General features: G+C 32.0%; 1 protein-coding gene and 1 long non-coding RNA gene across 2 annotated transcripts in view; both read right to left on the minus strand.

Moving 5' to 3' along the window:
- Positions 1-5,379, minus strand: part of LOC139489963 (neuroendocrine convertase 2-like) — an 89,663-nt gene extending 84,284 nt beyond the window's left edge. Inside the window, exons 1-2 of the mRNA XM_071276814.1 lie at positions 5,188-5,379; positions 3,650-3,769 (exon numbers count right to left, since the gene is read on the minus strand). Coding sequence (XP_071132915.1) covers positions 3,650-3,769; positions 5,188-5,341 — 274 coding nt within the window. The 5' untranslated portion in view covers positions 5,342-5,379. The remainder of the gene's footprint in view (positions 1-3,649; positions 3,770-5,187) is intronic.
- Positions 5,380-6,072: 693 nt separating this feature from the next.
- LOC139490320 (uncharacterized) lies at positions 6,073-15,339 on the minus strand. The gene is made up of 5 exons (XR_011656281.1): positions 15,247-15,339; positions 13,709-13,855; positions 9,723-9,877; positions 7,514-7,667; positions 6,073-6,189 (listed from the first exon to the last, which is right to left on the minus strand). It is a non-coding gene; the product is annotated as an uncharacterized lncRNA (long non-coding RNA).
- Positions 15,340-22,290: the final 6,951 nt, after the last annotated feature.

Below are 22,290 nucleotides of genomic sequence, written 5' to 3' on the forward strand. Positions count from 1 at the left end.
TACCAGGTGAATATCGATTCACAATAGCTGAAAATGCAAAGGGTGTAGTGCATGCACCGAGACGAAGGGAAAAGCTATTAAGGAAAAAGCGATAACTAAAACATGGAAGAAAACGGTTACATAACAAAAGTTGAAGAACCGACAGAGTGGGTCAGTTCCATTGTAGTCGCAGTCAGAAAGGACAAAGTTAAAATTTTGTATCGACCCGAAAGATCTGAACGAAATGATTCAACGTGAAAACTATCCGTTAAAGACAATTGAAGACGTAATATCGTTGATACCAGATGCAAAAGTATTTTCGGTACTAGATGCTAGATCCGGATTTCTACAAATTAAACTGGAAGAACCGTCTTCATATTTGACAACTTTCAATACTCCGATTGGCCGATATAGATGTTACGCTTACCGTTCGGAATCAAGTCCGCACCAGAAATATACCAGCGTATTATGGATCAGATGCTCGAAGGCATTATAGGAGCTACCGCTATTATAGATGACATACTTATTGCAGGCTGAAACATGTAAGAACATGACAAAAGTTTGAAACAAGTAGTTGAACGTGTAACAAAACATAACTTACGTTTAAATTTTTATAAATGCTTTGTAAGAAAAGCGAGTTGCGTACATGGGCCACGTTATCACCGATAAAGGACTACTACCGGATCCTGCTAAAATTCAGGCCGTAGTCGAAATGCCTGCTCCACAAAACAAGGAAGGTGTTCGTTGATTCTTAGGGATTGTTCAGTACCTTTCAAAGTTTATACCAAATCTCAGTCAAGTGGACGCTCCGTTGAGGACACTATTAAAATCTGATGTTTTATTCATATGGGAATACGAACAGGAAAAGAGCTTTCATGAATTAAAGCGTTTGTGTAGTACAACGACAGTTCTTGCATTTTTCGATGTTAAGAAACCAGTTGAAATCGAGTGTGACGCTAGTCAAGAAGGACTAGGCGCCGTTTTGATGCAAGAAGGCCGTGTTATTCCGTATGCATCTCGTTCCTTATCCGAGTCTGAAAACGTTATGCACAGATTGAGAAGGAGATGCTCTCCATAGTGTTCAGTACTAAGAAGTTTCATTGTTATATTTTTGGGAAGAAAACTATCATACATAACGACCATAAACCGCTAGAACAAATTTTTAAAAAGCCATTATTAGCAGCACCGCTTCGTATACAGAAAATGATGTTAAAATTACAATGGTACGACATTCAAGTGTGTTTCGGAAGGGAAAAGACATGAAAATATCCGACGCTTTATCGAGAGCGTTCTTGTCCGTTGAACACAAAACCGAAGAAGGAGATATCGTCCAGGACATGATTTGCATGATATCAGTCAGTAAGGACAAATATTCTGAAATACAAGATGCAACGAAATCCGAATTGTGTGAACTTCATGAAATAATTCTTAAAGGATGGCCAGATCTTAAAGTCGAAACTCCGTTTGAAGTCCGAGAGTACTGGGATTCTCGTGATCAGTTATATGTTCCATCCTTAGTTGAATGCCAACATAAGTAGTTTCCGTGCAATAATTTTTTAACTTGTTTTGTCTTTGATTAGGCTGCTACTGGTGATAATAAAGACATCAGCTTCGGTATAGATGATTTTCACTTCTGTCGTTTGGACTTGTGAACCTTTTTTTTGTTTTAAATTAACACTAAAAATTGTAAACCTAGCTTGTTGATTAATATGCATAACATCACAAGATATTGTCATTTTAGCAGGCGCTTGATGATTAAAGTTGGTCAATATGGGGTACTTGCAATACAAGTGGAATAGATAAACCTAAAATTGTTTTTTTTTAAAGAATGATGCAATAGAATTATCGTAGAAACTACGTTATTTCCATCCTCTTGTTCATTTTAAAGCACGATAGATCAGTAAAAGAATATCTCTAAGATTTGAGTCTTTCGTATTTTAGTTTAAACACGTTACTGAAAACATTCGACTCCTGAATTGATCGTTTTTTTATACTGGGCAATTGCGCCACTCTCTGATCTTCAACGAAAAAAAACACTACCATTACTTGGTAAGATGAACATTTCGAAATGTCTTTGCAGTGATGCACGAGTGCAAAATATTTCAGAATCCAAAACTAATTGCAAACATTGAAAGGCTTATCGAACCAAAAGGTTAGAATGTTTAGTTAAGTGCAGACAAGGATTCAGAAGCCTTGCACGGCGGAGATTTATTCACTAATTTGACATTGTTTCCAAACAATATCGGTTTATTATATCAGTTATGTGTACTTACCCTTGAAACGATGACGATTGCCTCTATTAGAGAAGGATCGTTTTACCTAACTGATTTTTGTAGTGTGCATGTTTCTTAGTTTTCAGTTCTAATATGAAGTGTTTTTTTATGTATTTTTCTTTTTATCTAATTATATATGTATGTGATCGTAAGAATTTACCGATTGACCTAAAATCAATAGAGTCTTGTTCTTTGCAAGGGACAATCTTCATCTATGCCTGATGGTTACAACAGTGTACTTAGTTATAAACATTTTACAGGCATATTTGTTTGTACGTTTAATTCAGATAACAAGGTACTCTTGATTGAATGGTACAGGGTTGGTATAATTCTTATTCGGAAGCTTATCAGTTTATGTTTTTAAGGTTCGAAAAGTAAAATGTTAAAAAGTAGAAAATTTTTGTGTAAAATTGAAAAAAAACAATTCAAAATTTAAAAAATAAATAAAAAACACAACATCTTTTTTTAATCATGCATATGCGTCTGAAACGTTTTTCTGTAAATACATTCATCAAGTCGGTGCAAGTACAAATCCGGTTATTAACCTCTTCCAAAATAAACTATACGAAAACCCTTACTTAAACAGTTAAATTTCAATTGATCAATAGTTGTTATCCTTGAGTTTAACTATTTGAAACTTATTCTAACGTTATTGTCTAGTCAAGTTAAATGAAGATATTACTTCAAACAGTTTTGTCATAAACCAAACTATTGCCTTTGTTTGCAACTGTCCTTAGTTAAGAACCTAATGCCAGTAGTTGACGTTTGTTGATGTGGTTCATAAGTATTTCTCGTTTTTCGTTTTATATAGATTAGACCGTTGGTTTTTCCCGTCAGAATGATTTTACACTTGTCAGGTTTTTACTCTTTATAACTCACGGTGTGAACCAATGCCCCGTCCGTACCATTGCCTATAATGGTTTAATGAAACAGATTATGACTTGGATGGCTTATTGGCACTCATACTGCATCTTCTTTTATCTGTTGACGCCCGCACGGCATTGTTTGTCTTTAATGGTCAGTTTCTTAATTTCTACAAACTTTCAGCGGAAATCTTAAACATATTACTCTCAATAAAAACCTGTATCCAATTTGATCAATGGAGGTATTTTTAATGTCATAAACATTAATGCAAATGAATCCTACTTGCCGATTTATGTTTAAAGAACAAATAAACAAGACATTAAAGCTGAACTTTCAAACAGATAGTAGCAATATTTTCTTTATATAAATAGAACAAACTGTCTACTCGGCTGTTGTTTACCCTCTTTGACACATTTCTCAATTCCTTTCTCAATTTTATAATTATAAAAGAAATAAAGTCATTTGTGTTTTCCTTGAATATGATGTAAATTCTTTGTCATTCATATTCATAAGATTAAAATAAATTGACTTACTTGAGTCGTTTTCGTCTTTACATAAAACAGGCAAATGATCTGAACATAGTCTGAACTGGTAGTTCAGTGACATAGAAGTACTTTTCTTCCGGATAGAAACACATTGTTCATTTCCTTTGTCTATGCGAGAAAAAAAAATAATATGTTATTAATAAAACAAATACATTTACAAAAATCTATTAAATACCTAAAATATTGAATTTGTTCTAAAAAGCACTAACGTCAATATATACAGGAATATGTGGTATGAGTGCCAATGAGACAACTCTCCTTCCAAGTAAAGCATTCAAGGTACGGACTCCAATATGGAACCATGGCTCACTGAACATCAAGCTACATTGTACTCAGTATAAAGGGCTAAAAAAATTACAAGAGTAAAACCGTTCAATCAGGAAAACAGGAAAACGAACGCTTTAATCTATATAAGAATACGAGAAACGAGAAACGCTTACGATCCACATCAACAAACGACATCCACTGAACAACAGATGTTTTACTTAACACACGTGCCGCAACAGGTATGCAGTTTTAAAAGGTGTCTAACACCCCACTTCCATGAAATAATAGTGTAATATCACACCATAAAAATACACACTGTAAAATATCAATTGAAATGACTTAACGGGGCACTAGCGGCGAGATATAGAAAACACATTGATAAATACAGATAAAGATTAGTACTTAGGTATAGTTCATGATTAATATTATTGTTATTATTCGAGAAAAAAAATGTAAGACCTTTTTATATAAATAAGATGAAGTTAGATTAAAAACAGACTTTTCAAACCATCTAAAAATATAAGAACATTTCAAGGATTTACTATAATTATCTGTAGCTGAATATAATGTGCCCATAGGTTTATGATAATTACTATCATATGTTATCTCTAGTGACCTGTGTCTTACCCACATATGGATTAGTTTGTAGATAAGTAATCACTACTTCAAATGTCATTAAAAAAAATCAACAGGTGAGCTTGGGTTATTAGAATAGATTGTTTTGATATCGATAATTTGTACACAGCTTTCTTTTATAAACATGATTGTAAAATTTATATTTCTATACTAACCTAATAAGAAAACACATGATAAATAAATGTAATATTTGTTATAAAAATTGTGAAAAAAAATGTTTTTCCATTATCATTTCAAGTTAAACATGTTAAACTCCAAAATCAATATAAAAAGCAAAGTTTGCACTTACAAAAATCGTTAACAGTCCAAAACAATTTCAAACCGAAATGTACAATAAAATATTTAAAAGACACGTATCTTAAATCATAATAGTTCAAACTTAAAATAAATATTTTGGAAAGGTAAATAAAGTAGTAAATTGTTAAATAAAAATAATTACATAATTATTACCAACAAACCCTTAAGCATGACTATTCTGAACTCAAATGAAAAAGAAATTAATTGTGCGATCAATCAATCAAAGTGCACATGCGTATTTGCCTGATCATTATCTAAACACATTGTGCACGTGCCTCAACTATGTCTTAAAGCTGTACACAGTGAATTTATACTAACTTTCTTACCTTCTTCATACATAAAGTATCGTAGCCAATGATCAGAATATGTACTCCGACTTTTCAAAAGGGATCTGTTATTACTTAAACAAGTGTGAGTAGCATTGGTCCATGTCCCATATCCGTTGTATCCTACAGTATAATGTTGTCTGAATGATATCATATTTCGTAATTTTACTGACTTAAATTACGAAGTTCGAAAACGTGAAAAAATACCCAAACACGTCTACAAATACCGTATGCTCGTTTGGAAAATATTTCATGTGACTTAAGAATCTAAGGACTGAAAAATTAAGGTAGTTTGGTCTGGTTACTCAACCCTTAGTTTTCGTCATTCTATATGTTGTGTTTTGTAGACTTATTAGACTTTTAGCTGTTATTTTTCTTTTTTCTGTTCATGACGTTGTCAGTTTTTCTTTGACTTAAATATCCCATTCGGTATGTGCCGTTTCTATTATAAATCCACGATAAATTTGTTTTTACCCAATGAAAAGGTCTTTTTATAACAACCATATTTCGCGATCGTATGTAACAATCAAAGAAAGATGTTTGTACCATTCAAAAGGCCATTATCAGAAACGATTTTTCGTTTCTACATAGAAGCAATTAAATTACTTCAGGAAATATTTAGAAATTTGAGAATTAATTTATTATTTTAGAATGAATTTTCACATATTGACATATCTACTATTGGTTGTTTATCTAGTGACATATATCATGCATGTTCAGGATGATTGACATATTGAATGTTGTATCGAGTAAGTGATTTGCAGGAGAAATAGATCGAAATAAAAAACGTTATTGTCGGAAATCTAAACGATAACGTACGTACGTTGCAATGCGTATGTGTCAAACAGATTATATATAAAGAATTAAGATACTTGCCCCCTTCGCATGTAAAATGTTTTGCAGAGGTACAGTCATTGCTCGTGAAGTTGCCATTTGTTTTGGCGAGGCAATGCTGCTTATTTTGTTTTCCATCTCCTGTCTGTATAAAACTATTCTGCAAGTCTAAGAGGTATGACAATTTATTGTTTTTCAGATTAAAACATTACCAGGAGTATGCTTCACTTTCAGGATTATGGTACACGTATCTATTTCATTTAAAAATACGTGTGTGGGACACTCGATTCATTTTTTTGTCAACTTGGTGCAAAGAGAAGCAGGAATCGCAGGGTTTTTTTGTAATATATCTGTGTTGCACAGCTTTTTATTTTTCATTTCACATGTTATACGAAAAGTATGTTTGTTGGATTTTCGGTAATATTTCAACCAAAAATAAAATCATAAAAAAGAATATTATACATGTTCAGTTCTGATTCGGTCGAAACTAAACTATGATGACAAAATTCTAATGGAATAAATGATAAAAACCTTTAGACATTTGTTGGTCATTAAACAACCTGGTTTGTTATATGCCTTCAAATCATAGTAAAAAAAACATTTACTAAACGAATACTGTAGCTTGTCACATTTAAAAAAAAAGAATGTTTAGTTATATTTAAAAAGTGTAATCTGTCTAGTTCACCGAAATCAATTGAATTTCGCGGTTTTAACTATATTTGATGTAATCAAATATAAAAGATTCAAGTTTTACGAATCCGCTGTCATTTTTCATCCGTTAGTTTTCTTCTCGCAAAAGTTGTGAAACTATTTGTTTTACAGGAAACAGATATACATTATGTCTCAGTTATAATTGTTGGAAATATTCGCAATTTGAGTACTGACATATAAACAGTATTTGTTTCAAGTCAAAATGGAAAAATTACTTCATTATATACTTATCTCAGTTTCATTCATAACTGATCAGATGAAAATCGGTCAACAAAAGGCAAAAGCAATCTACCAACTCAAATATACAGAAGATAAAATGGTGGGTTAAACCTGGTTTTAATGCTAGCCAAACATCCGTACTTTTAACAATGTGTTTGTCCTGTATGTAAGACATTTTCTATTTAATAACTTTATAAGGTTGCACGGCTGTCAATAATGACACTAAAATTTCAAATAAGAACTCCTGTTACGGGTAAAACTTTGTCACTTTTACTAAAAGTGTTGTAAAGATTATAACATAGAATGAAAAGTTCATATAATTTAAAGGCACTGCAATATTTATAAGGTCAAACTATAGGGCTGTGCGTCATATTTTCAACATGTGCATGCCTAGAATTTAAACTTATACTTAAATTCTGTAAGACCCCTCCCTTCACTTTGGGTCTTTTGTAGATTTAAATTTGACCACTATCCAAGTGTATTTATATTGGACATATTCCTAATATTCCCAAGTTATGAATCAGTGAGAGGGAACATAGAGATTGAAGACAAATTGACTGACCTCTTTTAAATTTAAAGATTGGAATTGAACGACGAGATATCGAAAAAACGTCATCAACATTTTCCATTTTTGAAGGATCCCAATAGACACATCTAGGTATCTCAACTATTTGTGCCTTTATTTCGTTTTCATGAATACACTTGCAAACGTGTCTCTAAAATGAGAAATTCGAAAAGTTAATTAAAACATTTTAAAAAGTCAAATTTGTGAAGAAACAAAACGTCAAAATCGTAATCTAGTGTTTAGGAATACAGTACAAACTGTTTAAGTACTAGGTAAAATATATCAACATTTCAAATGTTTAACAGTGTAAGCACAAACCAAGTCAAGAAAATAACCAAATCATCAGTTAGAGAACATTGACAACACCAGATGTTTACCAAAGTATACATCACTATTTCAATTTAAAAAAGACAAATGTTTGGTTTTTTTTAATGGTTTGATATTTTATCTTGAAAATTCATAATGCTAGGTTGTATTGAACAACTTGTATACATATTGGACCCGTTTTAATGACAATTACGATAGGTCTTCACACAACTCTAACACTTATGAAATCATATAAAAATATTTTTCGTTGTAGATGTATCTAGCTGTAAAATGGACTGTTTACTTAAAAATGTAAAAAATCATTAAATTTTGTTTCACTGGTCATATATAGCTTTTAAGTTACTGCATTTAACACTAGTACTGAGCCTCCATAACACCATGTCAGTTTATAATCGGCTATCAAAATGATCTTAGTTGGATTTTCTATTTTCATTGAGCTTATGAGATAATCTAGCAAACTGCATCTGTTTGCCATTACTAAGTTATTAGTGCATACCAGAAATATGATAAAAACAGACAAGAATATTAAACTGCATCAATTAATATCATAATGTTGAATACGACAAAGCCGGATAAGGTTTTTATATTAGTCCAAGATTTTTTGTTTTAACCTGGTGTTCTGTTTTTAGTCCCGCGTTTTCGTAATTCCGTTATCTATATTGGTTTAAATTTACAAATTGTGACTTGGATGGATTGTTGTCTCATTGGCACTTGTACCACATCTTCTTATATCTATGATTTAAAGTACTTTTGATTTTTCCGATCTCCCAGGTAGTCACTTCAAGTATGGCAAAAACTAATTTGTTCGATATGTATATATTATAACATGCCCTTTTCCATATTGGCCCTGGTATCATCCCGAGACTCCCATATCGGCCAATATGGAAAAGACATGTTGTAACCTATTTATCACATATTTAAGTTCTGCAGAATAGAGACACAAAGTTCAATTATTTCAATTTAATGAAACATAACAGGTAAAATCTTAAATTTTGTATCACAAAAGTGTTATCAATTGTCGTTAAGGACGCAATTAAGTGACGTCATTTGGAATCAGGGCCAAATAACTCTTTTTGCCCAGGGCAATTTTGAGGTTATTGCATATGCAAAACCCAACGTATTCGTAACAAATATGTGATTAACTTTTGTACCCACTGTACATATACGTCTGTTTAGCAATGTCGTACAACGATAGGAAATACTGTCAACAGGAACATATATATTGAAATATACAGTTCCCAGCTGTTAACGATATTTTTTTCATCATATTGGCTTTTGAAAAAATACACTCAAGCTTTGTGTACATCATGATAATGAAAATAAACACATCAACACAACTTGCAAGCATTGTAGTATATGTGTATCGTTGTAAGATAATACTGATGTTATTTCAACAGTTCTCATTTATTGCGTGACGTTTCATTAAACGTTAAAAGAGAAAGGTCTTTGAAAAGCAATTGAAGTATTATGATAATAGTGTAATAAGAATAATATTAATAAATGATGATGATGTTCAAATATATGATATTGTTTATGATGATGGCGATGACTAATAATTAAGAATTGAAGTGTATAGTTTTGCAAATGGTTTTCATATTCCTCAGTAAATAATTCTCATAAAAAAACTATTGAAACAAAATACTATATACATATATATGAGAAGGTGTGATATAAGTGTCAATTAGACCACCCTTTGTAAGAGTAAACCATTATAGGTCAAAGTACGCTCTTCAATATATCTTAAATATATCCAAAAACACAACAAGTTGCGTTTGAAGTAGCTTGATCCAAATAAGTGTATGAGAATAAAAAATCAACACCATGTCGTATATAGTTCTTTTGTATGTCTCTCTTTAAAATAGAAATATTGTACACTTACAAAAAATATGAAAACATCGCCTTTTTTGGTACAGAAATATGCACATTTGAATACGCTTTCGGAATCAACTGCGTGTGTACTGTTTGGAAAATATTGATCTAAAGTTCCTTTTGTATCATTAATTAAAGCCCTGTTCAGTGAAAAGTCCAAGCAACCTGAAAAATAAATATATTTGCATACAATAAACACGCGTATCTGATTACAAGGCGTTCGCGGTATTTGTTTCTATTACAAATCTACAAGGATTTTAAAGCTTACATATTTTTATCATTAAAACATGTGATATGATATCTTCAACATTTTGTTGTGGATACCACGATGAGTTGATATATGAGGTGTTTGATTCATGTTAAAGGCCTCATTGTGACTTTGAGATGAAAAACAGCAATTAAGGCGCTGTTTCTTTGCTTTTTGCATTTTGTGCCTTTCAATTGCAGCGAGTTATTATTGCAGAGAAAGCCATTGTTTCCGGACAAAACCACTGACCTTCAGAAGAAAAACGAGCCATTCTAGTCAACTTAATTAAGGCTTGAATCAAACGCCCCAGGCATGGTTCGAAATCACAAACCTTTGTGTTAACATGCCAGTGATTAACCGTCTTTCACTACTAGGACAGCGTGCCCTTATCAGAGTGCTTAATCAGTAACCTTTGGTATATCACAATAAATGACAATGGCTTAAACAGTTTACCAAATTGCAGTTTGAATTCTTCTCCAACAAACTGATCAACTAGTAAAAGATTTTAACAGATTGGTCAAATGGAATATTGTAAGTATGAAGTGAGTGCAGTTAAATTAAAAAATAATACTTACCATCCAGTTCCAGTAAGCTGATGTTTTTGTCAAGAGTTTCAAACAAAATTATGACTTACTGTAATATGAGTCACTGTATTAGATTGTCTAAATAGATTTTATAGATTAATAGTTCAAACCATTGATTTGTAAGTCTATAATTTATAGTTCGTTTTCTAAAGTAATTATTATCTGCTACTATTAAAGGGAAATAATTTACATTACTAAAAAGCAGCAATATTTTGTTAAGCCCCAGTTCCACGATCGCACAAACGCTCACCGCGATCAAAAATAAATTCAAAACGCGTTGAGCTCGCAGTATGAGCGGCATGAAAATGACAATTTCGTTCCCATCACGTTGCTACTACGTTCTTATTACGCTTCTACAACGATCCCGCTACGATTATACCACATTCTCACCACGCTCATTCTGCGACCTCACTACGATTGTCACGATCTTTCTACCCTCATCACGTCCTCACTACGATACCACGATTTATCCGTTGACAACACGATCTTACCACGCTTTACTGCGATTATAGCACGTTCTAATCACGACCTACGATCATAACACGTTCCTACTGCGATCTAATTACCCTTCCAGCAATACCGTCAACATCATTTTCTATATAAATACTGTAACAGTATCATTCCTTTCATTTCTCATTGATACGTAAAGTGTCTCGGAAACAAGGCAGTCATGCAACTAAAATCTAGCAACATATAATGCATTATCAATATCATCGTTTGCTTACTGTATGTCATTTCATCTATATAGTGATTGATTAAGTTTAAAGCAATAGGTTAAATAATTATATTTGGTAAGAAAGACTGATACATTTATAAACATTGTTTTAAAAAAAAGTCTGTTTGTCACGAAGTATGTCTTTGTCAAAATTATAACGACTCTTTGTGTAATTTGGTCTTTATGCCAAGCATGTGGTCAAACATGCAGCAAGACAAACTGCGTTATTGAGCATATTTTCATGCTTAATTCGGTATATCATATCAGTGTCGCCTTCTCTAACAATAACATCATTTAGATGTGCTAACCTTCCAACGTTTTACTCGTGATACTGATTTCAAATTATGTTAACTTGCGTAGCTTTTAAAAAAAGACATGTGATTTATAATTGAATAAATTTATGTTTCATAACATAGGTTTATTTTTAATAAAGAAAATAAATCATCACTTTTTAGTGTTGCAGCATTTAGCAGACTTTTCAATTTAGATTTTGCTGCTATTTTTAAAATTTCAGAGAATGCCATATTGTAAGAAAACTCCAACTTCGGACAGAGCAAGTTATAACGAACTAGTGTTTGAATATCGAACATATCACGATCACTCAATGATAATCAATTTCACGATTATATTCAACAAACGCAACAAAACAACGATACCTACATAACATTAATCAATCGAAGCTTCAGAGTTTCTTAAAGAAACACGAAATACTTGTGATAATAATGACAAAAGAACATCGCAAAATTGCCTAAATATAGCTGATAACTAGAAATCAGAACAAACAATGGCAACAGTAGTAATCGAAAGTCATAAATCGATTAAGAGAAAACAAATCCGGGTTACACATTAAAATCGAGGGAAACACATAAACTATAAGAGGAAACAACGTCGGTTCATCAGTAACAAATATCCGGAAATAAAATTCTCATAAAAGGCATTTATATATTTAACAAATCATATTGGTTGAAAAAGGGAATCGAGTCCATTTAAGTAATATACGACGGCTTCATTGTTGTACCTTTAAACCCGCAAACAGGTATTGCACGTGCAAATAATGCTAAGTGAGTAGCTATGTTTTTGCTCAAAAATTTCCAAGTGCTCTGTGCTTTTTAAATATAGCACACATTAAAACATCCTTTATAATGTAGGAATTTTATGAGTAAACAATTTAATTCACAAATCCTGTATAAAAAATGATTAATTAATATGAGATTTTTCTATGGAAACAGTAGTGGCATCTTCGTTGACTGTTGGTGACTTCAGTTAAGGTTGTTTTTAATGTCATTGTGATCACATTTGATATTTAAAACAAATACATTTTTTAGGTTGAAAAATCGATACACATTTCAAGATATTGATATTTCATGAGGTATCTATATTACTAAAATAACGAGGTCCAATTTGTCAGCCGTTTTGAGTAAAAACGACAAATTAAAGAATTCAACTTTATACATAGCTAATATAGGACAATGGTGTAGATTTAAAATTATACCACTCAGACCCTTTTGTTTTCCACATAATTAATATTGCCAATAATTAACAAGTTCCGGGTCAAATCCGATACCGATACCAATAGTATATTCACCTGTTACATATTACCTTATCTGTACGTTCCGCATCTGACAGGCCAAATGGTGTATTTGGGATATTGCTATATACACGGGTCATAATCATAGCGTTGACACTACTAAATTCAATCATTGTCAAATTGTTCACTATTGTAGTATTTTAATCAGTAAGACTTTCTAAGATGACAATACGAATACTACAAATCTGGACTTAAAATAAGGCGTATAGGTACAGTTGTCAATTTGTTAGCGGCATGACGTAAAACAGCGAATCAAAGAATTCAACTTTATTTATAACTAATATAGGACAATTATGCTTTGGTTAAAAAATACGCCATTTCCGGATCTTTTGTTTTACAAATAAGTAATATTACCAATAAATGATAAGTTCCAGGTCGACGGGTTCAAACAGAAAGATTTTGAAAGCAGAGAAAACTGTGTATCTTATAATCGGCATGACTTTATCAGATACTAAAATAAGGCTTACGCATAGTTATATACTTTAATTCAGTCACGGACCCGCGATATCACGGTAGTGTTCTAGTTTAGGTAATTCAAACTCGTTAACTTATCGTCTTTGCTCTATGGCGAATCTCATACAGACTTGGTATTAATAATATTTTTGTTTTAAACAACTCATAACTGTATTAATTAATCAAGCAGCGTGACATCACACCATTACGATCTCGCACAATGTGCATAATTAAAGATATGGAGTAAACAAATTTCCTTTTTTGCATTGAATATCAATCACAATAATAAATCACGCATATACAGTATTTGTTTTGTTTGAAAACTTGTAAACTACCACCGTAACAAAATTCTATTCAATAAACCACTAGTTAATGATGTGTTTTTTAAGTTATCGGAATGTAAAATTACCATAAAAAGATGTCCAATCTGAAGTTAAATTCCGTGATGAGGTCCAGGCGGTAAAGGTTTCAGGTAACTCGGTAAAATCTCTCCTCGTGTACATGATGTCGCCAACAGATGGAACACTGCAGAGATTCTGTGCATCCTTCCATGTGACTGCGTTAAAGAATCATGCATCAAATAAGTATACTTATTTGTATAGCTTTACATAGTAGGTGACAGTTGATTACAATATGAATAGTCGTACAAGTGTAAAATGGAATCTAATTCTAATAAAAAAAACATATTAACATTCTTCTAGCATTGCTGAAAATACTATTACATACGGACAAAAATACAAAATAACGATATGGGGTATAATTGAAAATAAGACAACTACATTGTATCCACCAGAGACCAGAGGACGGTGGTGCTCATGCGAATAGCTATAATAGATCTTATGACTTTCAAAATAAGCAAGACCAATACGATTAATTTAACTATGAAAGGTCTGCTCACGAAAACATGTTAGATCAATTTACAGTAAATGGGCTATGCCTTACATTGCAGTATAGTTTTGCGTACAACTCTGGCTCGCTGAACTACAACTGAAAATGATTTTTTTTTATTGTTAATACATGCATTTCTTTTTTAATGATGTAAAATAAAGACCAATCGGGAAATTTGGAATAAAAAAAGAGATAATTGCATTTTTGTCGAATTTCAGTTGTAGTTCACCGATCCATTACATAGTAAAATGCAATTTATTTGCCAAATCGGCAACATAGCCCATTTACTGTTCCTTCACCTTGAATAATTAAAAAACAGAAACCTTCGGCGTGATTCCTGATAGATAAAAAAAAAAAAAAAAAAAAAAAAAACTATGACAGACACTAACCAACGACAATCACTGATTAACAGTACTTGGAACCCCTTGTGGAGAGATTAAACATGATGTTGGTGAGCGCTCAATCCACTCCCCCATGAATAAACACAAAAAAAAAACCACAAAAACAAACAACAAAAAAAAAAACCTGTTACCAGTAAAGTTGCGTCACAACACCACATACATGTCTTCTGACATGTAAACTTGAGTTTTCTCAAATGTGAATTCGGAACTTGTTCAATCAACCGTATATGCGCGTTAAACATCCGAATTGAATGTACCTCTGATAATGTTTATGGCTACTCAAAACCGGTACATTAGATACAAGAGACATTTGTTTGTCTCTTTTCTTTCTTTAAATCTTTTAAGTGTTCAATTTACGAGAGAAACATATCTCGTAGAATCACTAAACCGTTTTTTTAAACATAAATCATCTGACAACGAAAATGTCAAACTGAGTGCTTGTTTAGTCTTTTATGCCAGAGCCATCGTACATATTCGGCACCGAGGACGCTTTCGGTAGTCTTTTGATGACATTCGGGTATGTATTAACCAAACGCTCTTTCCTTATGTTAGAACCCAATACTTCGTTAATAAGCATACACAAATGCTTAAGCAAGATATTATCGATAAGTTTACAACATTAGAACTATCGTTGAATAGATAATATACATGTACTAACCTTTTAATAAGTTGCGAAAATATATGGCAGAAACAATATTAGGATTTAGCAATATAATAATTGTTAAATTAAATGATAACCGCCACATCGTTTCATTATATAATGATGGAGGAAATAATTGTCAAAACAAATATTTCCTGTAAATAAACGGATATCGATACAACATTAGATAGTTTGATTTTGCATTATTTAAAACAAAATAATGCCGCTAACAAAACAATAGTTTTACTATTCCGTTGTATTTTCAAATTATTATTTGCGTTGTCGTCATGCATCAAGATATATTGATAGAATATGTTGGAAATTGTAATTTTCGGAATATCCAACATGAATAAGAAGCTTAACTGAAACCATCTAACTGCACAAACTGTGATACAAATGACTTAGTTAAACTTACCGCTTACGTCTTAGTTTGTTTTAATGTTTTAATACTCAAAGATTATTTACGAAATTAAAAATCGTTCACATTGATTTCCATTACATGAAAGAAATTAGTCAGTACATACGCAATGGCGTTAGAATAAAATGAATACATTTTTATAAGAGAAGACTTTTGTTTTAAATTCATTATACAAAACATTTCTATTTTAAAACAGTTTGTCAAGCAGATACAGTGAAATATTGTTTGCTGTGTTGTGTGAATTCTAAGCAAGTTGTTTTCGTGTTCCCTTTTTATCTCACTTACATGTACCTTTAATATTTCAAAACCTACAGATGCATGTCCTTATTTATTTGTTTCCTGAACGTATATGGCTATAAGTACATTGTAGGCATATCACATATTATTATTTTAACTTTTTGCAGTCAATTCATTGACACTTACAATTTTTTCCGAAATGTCTGAAGAATTTGGAATTTACTTTTTGATTGTTTTACTGTAACATTGTATATGCCATTGGCACTCATACCACATCTTCTTGTATCTATTGACAAAATTGGGTTTAAGAAATAAAAATTGCTCACATGAATTTTAACGCACATAATTAAAAAATTAAAAACACTCCTGTTTTTTTCACAGCATTGCTCCTCAATATTAAAACTATGAGTGAGCAAACAATCGTGTGTACAAAAGACAAAGGAATTTTCTAATATCATGCCAACTTAAAAGATGAAACATTATCATTGACTTTTAGCATTTTTGTATTTTATAATTGTTTCTTGTCACTGATGTATTTACGAAAGACATTAATAAACAAGCTAGTTCATAGGAAGTAGGGCATTCACAATTTGTCAAGCAACAAAATAGTATAAAATATGGTTATTCCCTTTTTTGCAGCAAAACTATATATGTAAAGGCTGTTGTGTTGGTATTGTGTTGTGTTTTTACGAATGCTGTTATATAATTGTTTTTGTATTTCTTAGCAGTGACATACCCTCTTCCCCTTCGTATGATGTCTACATCTCTCAATTGCTACGTTATTCTCGTGCTTGTTCACACTATACGGACTTCATATACAGGAGTGTACTCCTTACGCAGAAACTGTTCCAACAAAGTTATGAGGAGGACAGATTAAAAATGACTCTCCGTAAATTTTACGAACACCATCATGAATTGGTTGATCCATACGATGTGTCTTTGTCCAAACTAACTATGGAAATTTTTACCACTTATTGTGTTTGTCATTACGTCGTCTGATCTTTTGATAACAATAACGAAATGTGACTTATTCCCGATTGTGACTGTTGTGCTGAGTGTGAATTCGCATTGCTATATATAAGACGTGTCACGGTACTTTTCTATCCCAAATTCATGTATTTAGTTTTAATGCTTATAAATTTGTTATTCTCATCGGAATTTGTCAAATGTATTAACGTCTTTTCTGTTAAATTCGTGTCTTTTGGTAAAGAGAATTATTCACCCCTTCATTTATTAGATTTTAGTTTGGTTCAACGAAATTTATACGATATATTTGGTCTACAGTTTGATTCAGAAGAAACACCGACATAGCTAGATAATACAATTGATTATCTAATTACTACCACAATTTGATATTAATAAGTATTGTAATTTTCATTGTTATAAATAAATGTAATATCAGTATTACAAATTTAATCTTGAATAAATCCTAATTCTATCCTATTTTTGGGAAATATTTTTTAGAAATTCAAATGTGACGTCACTTTGTGTGTTTTTTTTAAATTTCATATGTGACGTCACTTTGGGTGTTTTTTTTAGAATTTCAAATGTGACGTCACTTTGTGCGTTGAGGCTTTGGCTAACTCGGCTATGTATTTTTAAGTGCTAGATTAGGTTGTTTCATGTAATGTGTCCGTTTTTATTCTGTTGTTAGTCACCACTTCGGTTTTATCATGTATATCTATTATATAGTCATTTTATAAAATTTACTGTTTGCAAAGGTATGAATTATTTTAAATAATAAGGATGTTCTTATCCCAGGCAGAAAACCCCAACCGTATTGGAAACAACTTTTTGGAACTTGTGGTCCACAGTGCTCTTCAACTTTTTACTTGTTTTGGCTTTCAAACTTTTTTCATCTGAGCGTCACTGGTTAGTCTTGTGTGGACGAAACTCACGTCTGACGTATAAAATTTTAAACCTGGTACCTCTGGTTAGCTATTATTCGTGTGTTTCTCTGTCCTATATGTTCTTCGTTTGTTTACTGTTTAAACATACGAAATAATTGATTTCAATATTATAGCTGACTATGCGGTATGGGCTTTGCTCATTGTTGAAGGCCGTACGGTGACCTATAGTTGTTAATGTCTGTGTCATTTTGGTCTTTTGTGGATAGTTGTCTCATTAGCAATCATACCACATCTTCTTTTATATATATTCAATGTATGTTTTAACACAATTTCATTAGAATAAAACTTTCTAATGTATAATAGCAGGATTACTTAAAAGTCCAAAAAAGTATAATTAAAGCAGTTGAATCCATGATATTGTGGACTGGATGCGATTCATTTTAACTATAGATGCGATAAAGTATCATTGTTAGTGCAATCATTTCTGATTTGGAATTTTTAAAGGTGCGATGAATTTTCATTATTGTTTTATATGATAATTCGAAATGCAACAACTTTTTTCCGGGGGTACAGCTGGATCAATCCAATCCCTCCCCCCCCCAAAAAAAAAAAAAATTGGCATGATTCAACTTTTCCCCCTCAGCGTTATTGGGGGAAACCAGGATCAGGCCAATTTCCCCCTAATAGCACGAGAAGCTAATATTTACCCCTTTGTAACATTACGTCGCCAACGTCAGTTCGAAATTTCTGTTTATTTTAGCGGTACCAAACCTGTATAGTATTAATATACATGTGTTATATATACATGTTTACATTTTATTGTTGTCTGTTTTGGTATTAAATTAATGAGTAGCCAATATTAACCAACAGCATGATTGTACTACATGCTCCTGTCTTCGGAATGGCAAATAAAGAAGGTGGCGGCTTAAAACATTCACACACCCAAATAATCCAGCCTTGGACAGCACACCATAAGGAAAAAATGTAAAATATCAGATGCACTAAAAATGTTGGTATGGTGCACTATAATCACTTAGCACCGGAATGAGAGTACTCTCAGTTACTGAAAGCTATATTTCAAAACCAATTACAACTAATAACAATCATGTTCTCAAGACTGGTCGTTTCAAATAACGAAATTACTACTTACAATTTTTTTCTGTTGCATGAGACATTGCTACATTTCATATAAAAAAAAGCATGCAAAGACAGAAATTCACTGTAAAACCATATATATTCAGTATGGTTGTGAAATGACAATATTTCAACCCAAGATAGACATTTAAGACTTTTTAATTTTGAAGCTGCATCATTGAATTACAAGTTTACCCGTCATACTAGCCTGTTGTCAGAAAAACTAAACCTTCAAAGTCAATTGTTGTGAAAATACAAATTACAAATGTTTCTTGGCTTATAATGAATCCCAACGAAAACGTTTTGGCATAACAAAGCATGAATGTATAAGTAGCCTAATCACATGGAAAAATCAAATGACAAAACAAATCAAAAACAAATGGAAAACAACTGTCATATTCCTGACTTGGTACAGGCATTTTCAAATGTAGAAAATGGTGGATTAAACCTGGTTTTATATCGCTAAACCTTTCACTTTTTACGACAGTCTGATTACATTCCGTTATATTTAAAATGATGTGTTTTATATTGACTGATTATGTGGTAGGGCTTTCTCATTGTTCGTGTTGTTGAGGTCCATGCAGTGACCACAAGTTGTTTATTTCTGTATAATAAGGTCGTTGTCTCATTGAAAATCGTACTACATATTTTTGTATGCATGTTTTCCAACTCTCTTTACTTAGAATTGAAAGATAATATAGTATAATTGCAACGAGTGTACTTTTTTAAGATTGAATAGAATCTAATTATAAACTACTAACAATTGTTATTGGTTTATGTTAAGAACTATAGATACAATTATACATAAAAAGGAGTTGCTGCATGATTGCCAGTAAGACCATTATCCACCAGAGACCAGAGGACGATGGTGACCATATAATAACACTATAGTCATCAAAGGTACCATGATTATAATTGAGTACGGCAGACGCGCGTTTCGTCTACATAATACTCATTAGTGACGCTCATATCAAAATATGTCTTAAGCCAAATAAATGACTATAACAGGCCAGCGCACAATCATATGACTTTCAAGATTGAGCAAGACCAATACGGTAAAGTTAGCTATAAAAAGACCTTGCAAGAAACATGTGTAACAATTCAAAAGAGATATTCAATGAATAAAGATAAAAGTCAGTAATTAGTGTTAACCACCGAGTGACAGGCTTAATACATAAAGAATTTGGCGGTGTTAAACATGATGTATGTGAGCGCTCCAATCCCCTCTTTCCACCGAAAGAACGAAAAAGTAAAAAGTAAAAAAAAAGGTATACAGTTGTGGTATTAAACAGCACAAAATAAATATTTTCTTATAATTCATAAAATTGAGATTACTCAAATGTGGATTCGAACTTGTTCCATCGCGCGGTATAAGCGCTTTACTTTTGCGCGTGAGTTAGTGATACATCTGATAGATCAGTTTTCTTGGTTAACGTTGATAATGCATTTGGCTACCTAAACAGCTATCGAGAATACAAATGTCCTTCGTCCTTTTTAAATCTTTAAAAGCGGATAATAACTAGGGAAAAAAATCGCATGGAATTACCAAACCCCATTTCTTACACATTAAATTATCTGACAACAGAATAGACAAAATTAGTTCTTACTTATTCTTTGACGCAAGTGCAACCAGACGGATTCGGTAAGGAGGACGATTTTTTTGTATGGGGTCTTTTTATTAGCATTGAGGTATATATTCTCAAACGCTATTTTCTTTGTGTGCTCCTTAGAATGTAAAGAAATTACAATTTTTAATGTTTATTGATAGAGATACACATTTCAGCCAGTAAAACTGATTAATATCGACAGCGCAATAAAAATGTTGATAACAAACGGTAGCACTAGCTTGTCCATTTAATATTTACAATAGATAATTCGATAAGCTAGTTAAGATAAGAAATCAGATTTATTTGTCTTTAGATAAAAAAAAATTATCAAGGATATTGCCTAATTTCACTTATTTTCGCCAATATATTAACATATCTTTCTATGTTGCAATGTTACACTATTGTTTCAGATAAGGGTGAGCATTTGGTACCATTAAAATGTTCAAACCCGCTGCAATTGTTTGCACATGTCCTTAGTCAGCAATATGATGTTCATTAGTTGTCGTATGTTGATGTGGTTCATACAGTAAGTGGTTCTGGTTTTCGTTTTTCATATAGATTAGACCGTTAGTTTTTACGTTATGTCTTACACGTTTAGTAATTTTGGGGATTTTTATAGTTTGCTTTGTGGTGTGAGCCAACTTTGAAGGCTCCGTGTCGAAGACCGTACTTTGACCTATAATCGTTTACTTTTATCAATTGTTACTTGGATGGAGAGTCGACTCATTGACACTCATACCACATCTTATTATATCTATATATATCAGGTGATATTAAATTTTTGCGGGAATATTTTCCTTTATTGGTCACTTCTAGCCAATCATCAGACTACAAAATTGAAACAAAGTTCATTTTCAATTGAATTATTTGATTTGTTTTTTGTATTTAGTACGAATTTACGGAAGCGTATTAGGGACATAGAAAAAATAAAATTGGCAGTGAACTTTTTTTTCAAAGTCGATATTTTGACATTTCAAATCTCAAAATTTCGACTTCAACTCGAAATTTTAACTTTTCTTATCTTGAAATTTTGACTTTCTAAAATCTTGAAATTTCGACCTTTTTTAAAACTTGAAATTTCGACTTTTTCTAAACTCGAAATTTTGACTTCTTTTAAACTCAAAATTTCGACTTCTTTTAAAGTCTAAATTTCGACTTTTTTTAAACTCGAAATTTCGACTTTTTCTAAACTCGAAATTTCGACTTCTTTTTAACTCATAATTTCGACTTTTTTAAAACTTAAAATTTCGACTTTTCCTCAGTATTTATACGTTTGCGATTACCACATTCACAGTCATTTATATCAACGAGGCGGAGAGTCATTTACATCATAAACTTCATAATATAAAAAAGAAGATGTGGTATGATTGCCAATGAGACAACTATCCACAAAAGATTCATAAGCATATTTTAATAAACTAAAACATTTTAAAGAGGTTATTTTAGATAGAAAATCTTGTTCTTGCCAAAGAATAAATAAAATATGTTTCACGTTCAAATACATATTTCAAGTCTGGACTTCAGATATGTGTATCAAGTAACCCCGTTATTCCGACACACCTATATTACGACATACTTTTATTCAACAGTCTAATATATAAAGACAAGGGTTAATAGTTGTGTTATAAGAATGCAAACTTCCAAAACTAGAAAACTGGGGCAGCTCATTGGTCGTTCTGAATATGCATGGCATTTTGGGCTACTTGATTTACCATTGTTTAAACAAGGCAAAGTCAGTGACTTGCTATTGGTATACCAAACAGGCCATTGCAACTGTGATGCTAAATGTCCTCAGGTCTGACGATCCTATGACAGT

Source organism: Mytilus edulis, chromosome 9, assembly GCF_963676685.1.
Source record: "Mytilus edulis chromosome 9, xbMytEdul2.2, whole genome shotgun sequence".
NCBI lineage: Eukaryota > Metazoa > Mollusca > Bivalvia > Mytilida > Mytilidae > Mytilus > Mytilus edulis.